General features: G+C 33.5%; 1 protein-coding gene across 1 annotated transcript in view; it reads right to left on the minus strand.

Annotated features, from left to right (window-relative positions):
* LOC106110999 (glypican-5) overlaps positions 1-14,865 on the minus strand; it is a 69,856-nt gene that overhangs the window by 15,733 nt on the left and 39,258 nt on the right. Inside the window, exons 2-3 of the mRNA XM_013292968.1 lie at positions 7,503-7,646; positions 3-121 (exon numbers count right to left, since the gene is read on the minus strand). Coding sequence (XP_013148422.1) covers positions 3-121; positions 7,503-7,646 — 263 coding nt within the window. The remainder of the gene's footprint in view (positions 1-2; positions 122-7,502; positions 7,647-14,865) is intronic.

The raw sequence follows: 14,865 nt of genomic DNA on the forward strand, positions 1-14,865 counted from the left end.
CGAATGTCGTCATATAGTGCGGATAGAGGACCTCTCGCTCGGGATGCGTGCACTCTGTACAGTTGTAGGAAGAGCACGGACGTCTTGTTTTGTGACTGATGTGAGAGTGCTGTTAGATGTTCTGTGGACAATAGACATTAAATAATTATCTATATCAAACGTCAAAATCACTGAAAAAGACAATATTAATTGCGTTATCATCGCTTTATAGTTGTAAAAAAAAATTCGATCAGCCTATTTTGTAATGTAACTTTTATCACAATTCACATATTAATAGATTTGAAAGTCTTTCATTGAAGCAATAAAATTTAAAATAGAACAACGTTAGGATGTTATAACATACTTAAAATGTCGACACATCGTAATTGATGTTTAATAGCTTCGTCTATCGTTTAATCCATTCGAGATAGATAGTTTGTTATAAATTTCTCACAAATTTGCTTCTAAATCAAAATGAAGCGATATGTTTGTGGAATGAATTATATTCTAATATTAACAAAGCCATATGTGTTAGTATAAACGTAGCTTTTATCTGATTTGAATCCACATCTAGCTATCCCGCATTCTCCGTGTTATCGCTGTGCAGGAAGAAGGGGGGGATTAACGCCGCGCGGCATTCCAATGTCCGGGAAAAATAAATTTATTTCGAAAATGTAAAAGTGATCCGATTACCGAGCGGCTGTTTTATCTTAAAGACCACATTTATGTCACCCACGCAGCCATGTTAGGAATGCTCAATTGTACCACAAAAGTAAATACGAAAGTGTTTTGCATTGTTACTCAGCGAGGTTATAAAAAATCTTATAACCATTTACTATCCGAAGTTCAGATAATATGTACAACTTAATATCACTTGTATACGACGATTAGATTTTAAGTGAGTATACAATGTCTGTCTGTGAGTATAAATGTGAAAAATTATCTGTTATAAACAAAGGTGGAATAAAAATGTTTATTACCGAGAACATAGAATTATAGTAAACAAGACACATTACGCGGTCATCAAATACCGAGGGTGTTAAAACCGTGTTATTACATCCATCGCTACGTTTACAACGGCGAGCAACGTCTTGTATTTAATTAAAAAAACACGTTATCTGTATAATCTTTGAGCATATTATATGTTTTATAAAACATTAGAAGCGTCTAAATATTTATAAGCGTGGTGAGCGGCCGTTTGATGTAGGAGTCTTGAGATGCTTTTCAGTGAGTTGAATGTTGACGGGTATTCAGAGGCTTAACGCAAAGCCCGGCTGTAAGTACGAGTGTTCATTCCATTCAGCCTTAAATATTATAAAACTCGACGGCTCACGTCTCTCGCTTTCCTTACCAACGAGTATACTTATTCAACGTACGCCTTAAAATTCGCATTCATGTTTCACATGCAAGTATTATTAACTTAACATTAAATTTATTTTACATTTTACTGCATTTAAAATACGAATCTGTACAAAAATTGGTAACAGCTGTAATATTTTCACTATGAATCGATTTCAAATTGATTGAATTTATTGACTACATCAAGATGTTTTGTAATAGTCGGAAGCTATTGAAATACAAGTTAAGTTAGAACATTTAATTACCGAAGACTTGTTCTCAAAGAGTAATAACTTAGCCGTCATTCCTTAGCTAACTTTAAGTGCAAAGTACCACAGGTCTAAAGCACCTCACTTTAGTTTGCCGACTTTCGCCATCGATCTCGCAATATCGATTTTCGATTAGCACTTGACCTTCAATAAAGCATATTGTACTATTATTAGGTTAACGATGAAGTATATTGACTTAAATACATTTTGTACATTATTGGTTCAATCAATCAAAGAATAAAAATATGAAATTTCTACATTTTTAATTATTAAGTTAACATTATTGTAATAAAATCAAAATAACCTGAATAAAATAAATAAATACTTTAGTAATACCACAAATAAATTATAAATAACATTTTAAACATATGAGGTGTATTCAGTATTCTAAATAGAATAGAACTAAATAAAATTTCTAAATCGAATATCAAATATTCAACTAACTTTGCATAACACATTAAATAACATAACACGAACTCCTTCTTATTTTATGATATGACAAGATTAATGTCGTAGGGCGCTTTTTGCTATTTCAAAAATAAATCCACGACATTCGGCGCTTGAGGCTAGTTCGATAAATAAATGTCATTCGTGTCTTCAGCGCCGGCCGAGACCTCCAGACGACCTTCGTATAGTCCGAGGGGAGAAACTTACTAGACGTGGCACGTCGCGCACAAAAGAGGAAATTAGGTTTCACTAGACCGGCGAAATCGGATACAATAATACCTAGAATTGTACGAAAAACAATCATCTCTCAATACAATTTTAAAACTGATAGAGAAAAAAAAGGCTTTACCAATTTGTTTTACAAAACATGGAAAATTAAGTCTTATTCTTTTTATATATCAATTTTAAATTTCTTTTTATCATATTTTCTCTAACTTAACAACATTTGTTGTACACTTATAGTAACGTCAAGTTATCTTCTGTATGTGACTGTCTCAGTCAGAGAATGTTATCACCCTGGAGGCTGTCTGCAGAATCTGTCACTGTCAGATACAAGTCAAAACAAGTCCCGCACTTGTCTTCAAAGTTAATTACAGACTGCTTTACTTTGTTCGCGATTTGTATATTTTATTTTATAACTGCTTTTTATTACTTTGTAGAATCGTCTTCTCTTTTCTAACTAAATTGAATTAATTAGACAGTATTATTATATATGTATAATTGCGCAAGGATATGTCCTTGCGCAATAACTTACTTCTATGTAACTACAAAAGGCTAGATACAGCGATATACAGTATGGCTATATAAAACTGAAAATGACATAAAATGTTACCCTAAAAATTCCTGTGACATCATCCCTATTCGATTTATATTGGGACCTTAGCGTTGAAAGGTATTTTAAAATCAGAACAGACTTGCGCACCCTATTAAATAAAAGCAAAGAAAACGTTGCGAATGAAAATCTTGTGAAAAAGTGTGTACACTGGAAACAAAATCTAAAAAGCCGGTCACGTAATGTCGACCCACCGTTGAGAACTTTGCCACGAATACAAATATTGAGATAATCGCCGTTTCAAAAGAGAAAATTACACATTTATAAGGTGTTTTATATGAAGCTAGCACGTGTACCGCTGGACCGAATGTTTACCAATTTTTGTGAAAGGATTTTGTAATATGTATATTCAATGCGTAGCAAAGATATATGTCACGTAGAATATGTTAAATCAATTCAAAGTGTAACAATAAATATCCATTTGAACTTAAAAAAAATGTACTAATACGTGAGTTCTACAAGAATTTTATGTGTATTGATTCAAAGGGGAATCTTTGACGCGTTTAAAATAGTTACAAACTAAAATAACATAAAAGTCGGAAAACGTGAACCATCGTAATATTGATTAAAACTAAAAGAAATACGAAGTTCTAAGTTGAAACACAACTGTCGTTCATCAAGTAACTTTATAAATGTTGATGAAAGGAAATGTTTCGCAAGAAAATGTTGTAAATGACTGTTTCATGGCTTTGTTCGCGGTCTCCATTAACAAACAAAGTTACGAATGCGGTCGATATTTCAATTTAAATGTCTTCTGCTAACCACAAATAAATGGAAATAGGAAGCTTTTGAATCGACTGAATAATAGCTTCTATAGTTTAAAATATCTTATCGTTATTTGATACTTATGAATTCTATGTTTACTATTTGTCAAAGATTATAAATTGTTACAGATGTGACACTCTGTCTAATAGTATGAGCAGGTAATTTAATTATTAAAATAATTTATCACACTACCGGTGGAAATATTCTTAAATAAAATATTATGTTATACTTTAAATATAACTAAATAAAAACTGGGAATGTATAACTCTGCGTGTAACCTTTTGAAAAATCAAAATCCGAGTAAACGTAAATATTTTAGTGCTCCAGTGTCGGTCCATTATCGCAAATGCAAAAAGCTCTGTTCAAAACTTCTGTTAAAATTTCTATTTTTGTCGTTTAGCTTTTCCATTTTTGTTTTCCATTTGGAATAAGTGATTTTACATTTTCATTTTTATTTCTTTGTTGCTTTTAATATTTAGTAAGGGACAATAAATGGCAAAGAATATTCGATAACTTTTCCTTTTAACGGTAAATGTGATACAAAAACAATACAAACCACTTATAAACTTTCGAAAACTTCAAAGATGGTGAGAAAACATTTGAAGGTTACATTGCTTCCAAGTTCTTTAGTATCGAATTACAGAATTATGATGCGGGTCACGTCGTCAGTATACGGTATTCTCAGGGTACAAAGGTAAAATTATTTTAGTGCCCTAATGAGGGTCCACGAGGGAGGTCCCGAACCTAACTGGGGTACAATATAGTGAAAGGGGACTGAGTCTAGCACTCTCAGATTATTTCCTTTCCGCGTGTAACCGAGGGCGAAGAGTGGGTCCGCTTTGTTCTGTCTACCCTTTTTATAAAAGAGGTCGTTGCACTCGCTAATGTTATATTTTAGTCTCCACTTGTGTAAGCAAATACACTCATCACCCTTTTTTATATGTTCACACTTCAATGTTTGAAAAAGGTAAGTCTTCCAGTGATTTATGCAACATTATTTTGGATTTTTAATTAAGTGCACGATAATGGAAATGCAGCCACTATAGCCGTGACTTTGGGTGGTCTATCTCTAAACTGGATACAAATCCGGTCGGCTAACAATAACACTACGATTTTTACTTAGTATCGAGCATGCATTTCCTTCTATTTACATTCGTTTATGCAATGGTAACATAGATAATGACATTTCGTTTCTAGTCCGCAATAAGAAGGAAGAAACAATGAGAACGGGTTTTGCGTGTGTCTAGACATTTTACGGTAAAACAATAATGACCATCATTTTGATATGATTATAAGGACTATGAGACGTCGTTTGTGTCTATCATTAATCTTTACGATATAAGCATAAAATCCCAATAAACAAACCTAATTTATGTTAGAATTCGTTATTAAAAGCTAGTTATTTCATATTTTCGTTACTTTATTATTTCGAGATACAGATACTATTATTTATTTTATCTAGTTAGTTTATCATGTACCTGATAAATCAATTTCTCAGTATATTAATTGTTTCAATCAATTAAATTCAGAACACCCTGTGTATGAAGTTAGGTGCGTCGCTAACAATAATCTCCCATATCGTGCTCCATCATCGCGTGTCTATTGTTTATAGGACACGGGCACGAGCTCGCTGCAGCCATATTTGCAGAGTGTCCAATTTGTCGGCGCTCCGGGAGTGTTTGTTAAACAACTGTTCACTGATGAGTGTAGCCCGGGGCCGAAAATATTTATTGTTGTACGCGGCGGCCGCTACGTGTCGCGGCAGGGCTGCCTCCAGGGTACGCTTTGATCCGTTACATTTGGTATAAATAAATCTTTATCTATGATCAACAAACGAACCTCTTTTTAAAACGCCATGATTGAATCATTTATGTTGCGCGTTGACTGCTGCGATTTGTTTATCTTTTAAGTTTTTTGGGCTGCCAGTGATTTATGGTTGGTAGTAGTCAAAACATTGTTTGCTTTTAGTACATCGAATAAAAGATATATTTACATTTGGACAATAATATAACCTTGTATAGATTTCTAAATACTTCTGCTATTATTACTATCTCCCCTTATTAGTCCGAATTGCTAAAGGAATCTCATCGTCGTCGCCGGATTTTATTAAAAGTTTGTAAAGAACGGTAAATAATAAAAAAAATCTTTTATTATGAAAAGATTCATTTCATTTTCTCACCTACATTTAGAATTATGAGGGAAAGAAATTTGTTAACATTCCACCTCGTAGGCCGGGCGGCACTCACTTTTCATAATTTCGTTTTCGCCATTTAATCTCGTAATGGAACTGACTCGTCGCAATGTAATGAATATCAGATTATGACCTATATGACTCTACGAAACCTGTAAAGTCGTGTAACTGTCGCCTTTATGTCGATGGAATAGAATTCCAATTTCTGTAGCATTACAGGTAAGTAGGGTAGATAATTTTTGTTAAAGGTAGCTTCTTTGATTAATTATAGTAATAGCCTCTAAGATAACGCTGTTTTATTAAGATAGAATATAAATAGGCAAAATTCAACACGTATGTACACTTGTTAAATAAACACACAGCATACAAGCGCCGCTTCGGAGAGAATTGTGGCCACGGTCCGCAAATAGCATTGCAACTATTTACATTGTCCGCACATAAACAGTGAAGTGTTTGGCTTAGTAATTACCGCATCAACCCCTCATATCAAGGCTCGCATTCCACACTCAGACCGGACCAAACGGATAAACTGAATCCGCACGCTATTCACATTTACGTCGATATTATTTGTGCATATTTTATGAAATTATTTAGATAACAAGAAAGCTAACGGAATAATTAAATTGTTAAAATGTAGTTACAGTAGACCTTTTTACTAACTTTTTTTGTAAGACTATTAACTTAAGTTGCATCATAAAACAAAACAAATATTGTAATGCTTTTTTTCTGACAGTAGTAAATCAGACAGTAAGTGTGTTTATGGGCTCCTAGGTGCTCCTTTACAGTAAAAGTACGACCCACTTGATTAAGATATGTGCTAAAATAAGATTTCAAATATGAATTTTGGGGTGATAGAAAAATATTTGAAAACGTTTTACTTACTTTGTAAGCCGCATTGTAATCTTTTTAACTACAAAGTATAAACCAAAAGGTTGTAAAATTTATATGAGCTGTTAAAAAGGTTTATAGGATATGAACAATGTCTATTTGGAATGTATTGTATAGTTCCATAAAAGTGCAAATAAATCAAATACATCGTATTCAGATTTATTTTTAAACAGAAAATATGGTGAAAAATGTATTAACTTTGAGAAAATATCACCGGATAGTACGAATAGTTGCGTAACATAATATCTATAATTCCTGGCAGCAAACTCCGCTCCATATTTCGAGTCGGCAGAGACGCGGCCACTTGTAATAGTTTTAACAAGGCTCTCCTCGACTTTGCTTTAAGAGATTTCGTGAAAACAAAATACGAATTTAAATTTCAACCCTTGAATAAATTACTTTTATATCAAAGTTCACAAAGAGAGTGCTAACTGTAATATAAATCTTTCTAAACTATGCTGAATCCAATCTTTGTAGAATGTTTAATTAATAAAGTGAGTAATAAAATAAAAACCAATATTATTTGAATAATTTTTAAACAAGTGTAGTTTTTTTATAGCTATTGTAATTCTTAGATTGATTAAATCTATATCTATACTAATATTATAAAGAGGAAAGATTTGTATTTTGCATCCATTAAATTAACTCAAAAACTTTCACCTTTAAAAGCTACGTTATCAGAGAGTAACAGAGGCTACATTTTTATTCCCGTGGATTAAGTCGCGAACAACAGTATTGGAACTAATTGATTAAAACATTCCCTTAAATAACTAAACTAAAGAGTAATTATTACCTTGCAAAGTCCGCCTCGTAGCCAGTAACAGTTCAGCAATAGGTCTGGTAGCAGATATAGCGCGGTCCTCCATCATTCTTTTGAGAGAGACCTTGAGTTCCGTCTCCCGTCTTCTGCCGCAACACTGCCCTCCGCATACAGGTCCTGAAACAATACAAAAACAATGAAAAATGAAATTTTATGAAAACAAAAGAATGTACCTTTATTACAAGCATCTTACATTTTTGGCGGCAAAATAGCACTTATTAAATTAAAAACATTTTAATAATATAGTACTTGAATAAGTAATAAAGCAGTATTGTGGTTAACGTATTTCTCCCCGTAATGTAAGATAAAAGCGTAGCCATCGCGGACCCTTTGCGGTGTGGGACCCCTGCAAGCCACACTGGCATGTAAAATGCAAATCAAATTTTACGCCATGTCTACTGTGATATTAAATGTATTAATACTTTATTTACTCTACTGTATTACATCCTTTAGTTCATTCAGAAGTTACAGTTACTTTTGTAATGACCTCGAAAATACTTTAAATCTAACCTTTTCTTATTTTAAGGACATCTTAAAGGACGTGTTTTATTTTACTTTCTTTTGTAAGAAAATATAATATCTAACTATATTCAATACGAGTGGAAAATGTATTTAAGATTCAGTGGATCTATGTTTACACACAATAGTTACATATAGGCACACTTAACATTAATTGAAGGAGTCAAATAAATAAATAATAATAAATTCAGTTAAAATCTTACAAACTGAAGAAGTTGTACATATTGATATACTTTTTCAGTTAATGTTACAGTGCAACCGTATACGATCCAATTTGGAACAGTGTAGTGTAGTTGTGTAGGTAACCGGACGTTGGATTTAGGTTGGTACCGAATAATGCTTTCAGAGGCAACCGCATCCCCTGGGACAGAAGCCTGAGCAAAGGTCAAAGCTTTCCTTTCAACTTAAGCCTGCGAGTGCGGTTTCCAACTTAATTGTATTTGATACTTTAACACTGAAATTCAGCTATCATTTTCAAAAATCCGTATAGACAAGATTACCTTGTTACTTTCATTTGGTAGAAGAAGAATCTGCTTATGTCATGTTAATGAAATTTCACAAACATAATATAAAAAGTGGTCTTTAGAACTAGCGTATATAAAAGTTTCCGGTGAACGTATAATGAAAATTCTAAAAATATGTAAAGGTCAAGGTTTATTAAATTTTATATTAGGCTACGTAAGTAATAAACCCTTTGGAGCTTGACTCTAACGAGTTAATAACGTTATATTTATATTGTGAACTGTAATGGCTAAGCATTTCATTATAATACATTTCAAAAGTTCAGATTAAATCATCATCATCATCATCCTCATCACTAGCTTACTATACGTCCTCACTGAGGGGCTCGGAGCCTACCCTAAGGTAGGGTGACCAGGCCGTAGTCAACCACGCTGGCCCAGTGCGGGTTGGTTGACTTCACATATATCTTTGAATTTCTTCGCACATATGTGCAGGTTTCCTCACGATGTTTTCCTTCACCGTAAGAACGTCGGCTAAATTATATACATATGAAAATTCGAGAAATCGAAAATCACATTGGTACATGGCGGGAACTTTCATAATTAAAAATACTTAATTTTTGGAACAAAAAAAATCTAAGTAGAAGTAAATATTTTGGTCAACACAATAACAGCAAGGATGTTCATTAAATGGAAGCAAAGGTCAGTTGTGAAAGGAACAAAACCCCGCAAATTACTATCATAATAGACCTTTGGCATCACAATGACACTGGTAGAGGCGGATTCGGTCGTACAATGGGAGTGATAATGACAGAGCCGTTAGTAAATTGGGCAGACGCGAGGCAACTGTGACAGTTGACAGTGATGAGGGTCCACGGCTACTGGTGCCACTCCACCTCTCACTTCGAGTGAAGTCTGCTTTTGCTATGAAATTGAATTACTCACAATTATGTATAAAAACAACATTCATACATCTTGTATTTCATTAATTTAATATTAGGCATAGACAATATTTTATTTATCTACGAAGCCGTAGTTTTATGCTATTTTAAAATAGGCAAATTTAAAATTTATTTAGTGGTCGCAAAGCATTGCAATTTCGCTTAGAATAAATATTCTGGACGAATTCCAAGTCCACCTGGCCTTGTCTCTGTACTAAGCATTGTTATATTGTTGGACTGTTGTCCAAATCAGATAGAGTGGTGCGACAATACGGTGACCCTCATTTTGAGATTATCACAGAACGGAAGAATCCGGTTACAGACTAAAGTCAGCAATGAAATGCAAATAGAATTACGAAATGAAGTTAAGAAATCCTATTCTTTTGTTGGTAAATAAAGTCTTACGTAACCCCTTTTCTTTTCCAAAGTAGAATTGTTTTTCAGATTTTAATGTTGCGGAAATGGATTTTATTATTGTTGTTTTTTGTAGCTACTTTTTGTCCTGTGAACCTCTACAAATAATGGTGAATCTATTGGTTTTGATAAAAATTTTGATTATTGTATTGATAAAAATATTGTAGTTTCAAATAGTAATTTTGATTTTAAATCGGCAATGATTTTCTCATAAATGCTTTATAATTTCTGCAAAATAAAATAATTCCTTCATAAAGTAGCATATTAAATCTCGAACAGCAATTTCATATGAACCCAAGCCGGCGCCTTCCCAATGTCGTATTCCCAAATTGAATATTCAAGTACTCGGAACATATGTTGAATGTCGATCGATCTCAAACCGTGCCTTGTACGGTGTTGTCGTATCCCATAGTGCTTAGGACATATCACCGCATCAAACGAGCGGATTTGTTTTACAGTAACAGACTTCTAATAAATATATCGTTTTGTTTATGGACATAACTGTACAGTCTTAATACTTAATAAGATAGATCCTTAGAATAATTGTTAAAAACCCCAAAGAATTATGTAACAAATCATGCGACAAGCAATTATGCTTAGTTTTGTCATGTTTGGAAGCAATCGATAATATGTTTATCCTAATGGTAAACATTTGCCATTTACAATTAATATCTGGTCGCTAAAAGTCTATGACGTCAACAAAAACGACCTTGTTGTCTATGTATCGATTATCGATTAACGTGACGTCAAAGTCAAATGTTTTTGTTTTCCAGTAATCTTTAAATTAGGTTTTCTCGTCCTTTAAACAGAAAATAAAATTGACATAGACTGTTTGCAAAAACTAGAAATCACGAGAAGCGCTGACCAATAAAATAAAACTAACAGCAAAAAATGTAATTTTCCAAAAATATCAGCCGTGACCATGAAAGCTATTAAACTGTAGCTTTAAAATTGATTTAAAACATTGTAAAAAATATCATTTACACGCTTAATATTTATGCATTTTGGCACAATGTCGCGTTGGGTGCGACGACCGACCAAGTTCAAGGTTTCGATCTCTGTCACAGACTAGACATGGCGGAGTCTGGCCGCTCTCGGCCACAGATAATAAAAAAGGAAAATAAAAAACAACATAATTGTCAGGCATGTCGGTCCGCTCTGATGTGTGATGCCATCACTGGATTTAGATGAGAATAGAACAATGATGTTATTGAAACGTTACTTGTATATTTTATAAAACATACGGCTTTATAACTCATTTTATAAAGATTAGTAATACAATAAGGGACTAGTAATTGATACAAAACATTATAAATATTCTTTGAAGATTAAAAAAAAGTTAAACCGTAACAAAACCGTAGACAAAGCGTGTATATAATTATGATAGACAACGATGTAAGGTAAATTCAAGGCGCTTCAAGGCCACCGTGCCAGACTGTGCGGAGCCGGGGCGGCCAACCTATCCATTATCGCGTAAGCTCGTAAATCTTAATTCATGTTAACGACAACTAGATTAGTAATAAAGTTAACGGCATGTTTATCTAACCGCGTCAATGAAACAGGTGTGAGTTATGCGCACGTCACAGAGTAAAAACCTAATAGATGGTTTTTAATTTATTTTTCAGTATAACAAACGGCGTACCACCATAATCTGTAAAACCAGTATTAGAATAGGCAAACATGGTGATTACTAATCTCATGAATATTCCGAACATTGTCCAAAAGTAAAATAAAAAGACGCTCATTATGCATACAAAGTTCATTTGCCGTTACTTTTGTGAATGAATGGATAGAAATAAAATTAGATTTTTATTCAAACAAAACACGATCAATGGTTCTGGTTTCGATCTCATATAACTGTAAGTTTCATTTATTCAACCAGCATGATTACATATATCCATCCTTTTTATTGCTTTTTTTTTAAAAAAAGAGAAAGAATATGACTATGTAAATAATATCTCGGCAGTGAAAACTCATGATAACAAACTTTATTGAAACAAAGCATTTGGTAAAAACAATATTTTTTAAAACTTGAAATCAGATCCTGACTCATTAGTTAGACAAACTTTTGCATATAACATGATATTACTAACAATTAGTTTGCAGTTTGTTCCGTGTTAACACAGTGCAAAGGCTAACGTCCTCACGTAGACATGGTTAGCATATAAAGGTAATTGCAACGCTTCATTTATAAATTACCCTGTATTTACTGCAAAAATAAACAGTCTTAGGAATTAAATATTTTTCTTCCACGTGTTTTTGGTTGACTAAACTACCGCACAACTGTTTATTGTATCAACTCGCTTTGATTTCTAACAGTCACATTGGGTGCTAAACAATCGACAATCGCACAACTTTTTTTGCAATAATTTAGTCATAGGTGTGCACCCGCTCTAAGTAAATTATAATTACAACTCCGTTTAGAAACTTAGAAAAAATCTAACACAGCTTGGTAATGCTTAACAAGTGCCCAGAATAGAATTGTAAAATAAAGCTAAAAATATTATCTTTCAGCGTGTTTATTGAAAATCTAACAGATTCTGTTTAATCAGGGCTTATGTTCACATAAATCTTCCAATAAATCAAATTACTTGAAATAGAACTGGTGTATTTCTTTATCTCGTGTAGAGCAATAAATAAGCATTACTTAGAGTCACACAGAGTTCGAGCAGTACTTAGTTTACAATACTTTCCACAATATTTACATTTCCCGCAGAGAGACTAAACACACTACCCGTCTTACACTTGTTATTTGTGTTAAATACCCGCTGCAACCAGATTTACTCCGCACGCATAAAGTATGCCCATGTAATTTGTTAGGATTATTCTAAATTCTAAAGGTGAATGAATGAATTTTTCGGATTAACAAGAGGTATAAGTAGTAAAATACAAAGTAAAAAGAATTTAATTTGTAAGTGGAGCTTAGAGTAAATTATTAAATCTTTAAAATTCCGATTAAATTTACAGTTAGTTAAATATTTAGTAGCCAAATTACCAGCAGTAAAACAAACTGTATTCAAGCAACAAAACGTAATTTTTTACTTTGAAAATTAAAGCACATTTTCTGTATAAGGTAAAGGAAAGGGAAATGAAATAAATATCTTTATTATGCTCGTACAAAACCCTTCAATTCTCTCCCCAGCGTAGTGAGTGCAAAATGAATAAAGCGTCATACAACGAACACTCGACGTCTAAACAGTAACCCATAATTACAAGCACGAGGCGGTGCAAAAATATTGCATGTGTTTTGAATAAACATGACGCAGCACGACGCCTCACTATAATTATACTTACAATCTAAATTTGTGCTATAACCAACAATTATATCACTATCTGTCGCCAGCGATTTCGTCCGCGAATTGAAAAAACAGTTAAATGTTCACATTAAACTAGTAAAGCTAATTTGAAGATTGCACCTTATACATTCTGTGGAAGGATAATCATTATATTCCTCGTTATCTTACTCCCTTAGGGTCGGCGCAACAGATTTTTGTTCTCCACATAACTCTATCATACGTCATCTCAGTCATCACTTCCTTTTTGATCATGTCATCTTTCACGCATTTCATCTATCTCTTTCTAGGTCTACTTCTACCAAGTATCCTTACACACATTCTGTGGAAGGATACAAATCGAGTAATATTGTCAACATAACAGCGAACTACTTAGACAGTTACTACTGTAATGCACCAATCGCAAATAATGCTACACACCTATGGATCGGAAAAAAGGGAGTCGTATCTAAATGTAGTTAGGTCTGCTTATCTTTATGTATGCGTGAATGTGGGAGGCAAATGTTTATTACTACGGTATTGCAAGAAAGCGCACCGTTTTAGTCACGCGTACGCACGCCATTGCAGAGCCGTTTTATTTATGGTTTAGTACTGCAGTAACGTCCAGGTCTTTGCGTATAACTAGAATGGTTATTTTGGTCCTGATGTCTACTATTACTATAATTGTAATTGTAACAGACAATATCTGTAATTGTTGGTGGAAATAAATCATTACATTAGCATTGCGGTGAGGGTTTTCCGATAAGCCAATTCAACACCGACCGCGTTTTGCGTTTCTCTGCTTAGTACTGTCAGTTAACGCGTGACTTCATGAGGCTAAGTGCGATCCTGTGTTCATTTCATCTTGTTACTTTAAATTACTTTATAAGTTCTTCTTGAGAGCAAGTACTACTTTTAACTACTTGACTTGGTAAACAAATCTACACTGATATTATTAATAGGAAATATGTACATTCTTGGAATTCGTATATATTGAAATAACTCAAAAACTACTGAACCAAGTTCAAAAATTCTTTCACAATTAAAACGCTACGTTATCGCTGAGTGAGAATTTTGAATATCACGTGGACGAAGTCGCTCGCAAAAGCTAGTTCCAATACTCCGTAAAATGTTCGTAAAATTCCGTAGAATCGAAGTACAGTTCATTTGTAGGAACATATTAAGGCCGTTTGGTTAATAGATTGCTGTTAATTAACAATCGTGCGAGGTTTATTGCCGCTTTACTTGAGATTAACGACTTCCAGATGCGTCTAGTGTTGATATATCACTTCAGCGGTTGGCATATTGTCTTTAAAAACCCTTTACCCACTCACACGGATGATAAAACGGCAATTCAACACGATATAAGCTATGTAACGCTACTAATAAAGACTTCATATTTAATTTAGCGTTTTGTATTTCTTATCACGGATAGTATTTACTATTTGACCTTAGATAACTGTCTTATAACTCAATTATTAAAATATTCATTCTAGAACTACACCCAAATGAAGTTAAAATTTAAAATTGTTAAATGTGTACCGTTTTTTTCTTTTGTAAGTTGTACTTAAGGTCATTAAAGTAAGATACCGATCACCAGTCCAATGGTGTCATTGTGTGTCATCGTTGTGCATAACAATAGTGGTAATAAATGTTTATTCACACGCACGCGAGCTTACGTCAAAAGTGTAATAAATATTTTACGGCGGCGCGCTATCTACGCGAGGTC

This window comes from Papilio polytes, unplaced genomic scaffold (assembly GCF_000836215.1).
Source record: "Papilio polytes unplaced genomic scaffold, Ppol_1.0 DF824180.1, whole genome shotgun sequence".
NCBI lineage: Eukaryota > Metazoa > Arthropoda > Insecta > Lepidoptera > Papilionidae > Papilio > Papilio polytes.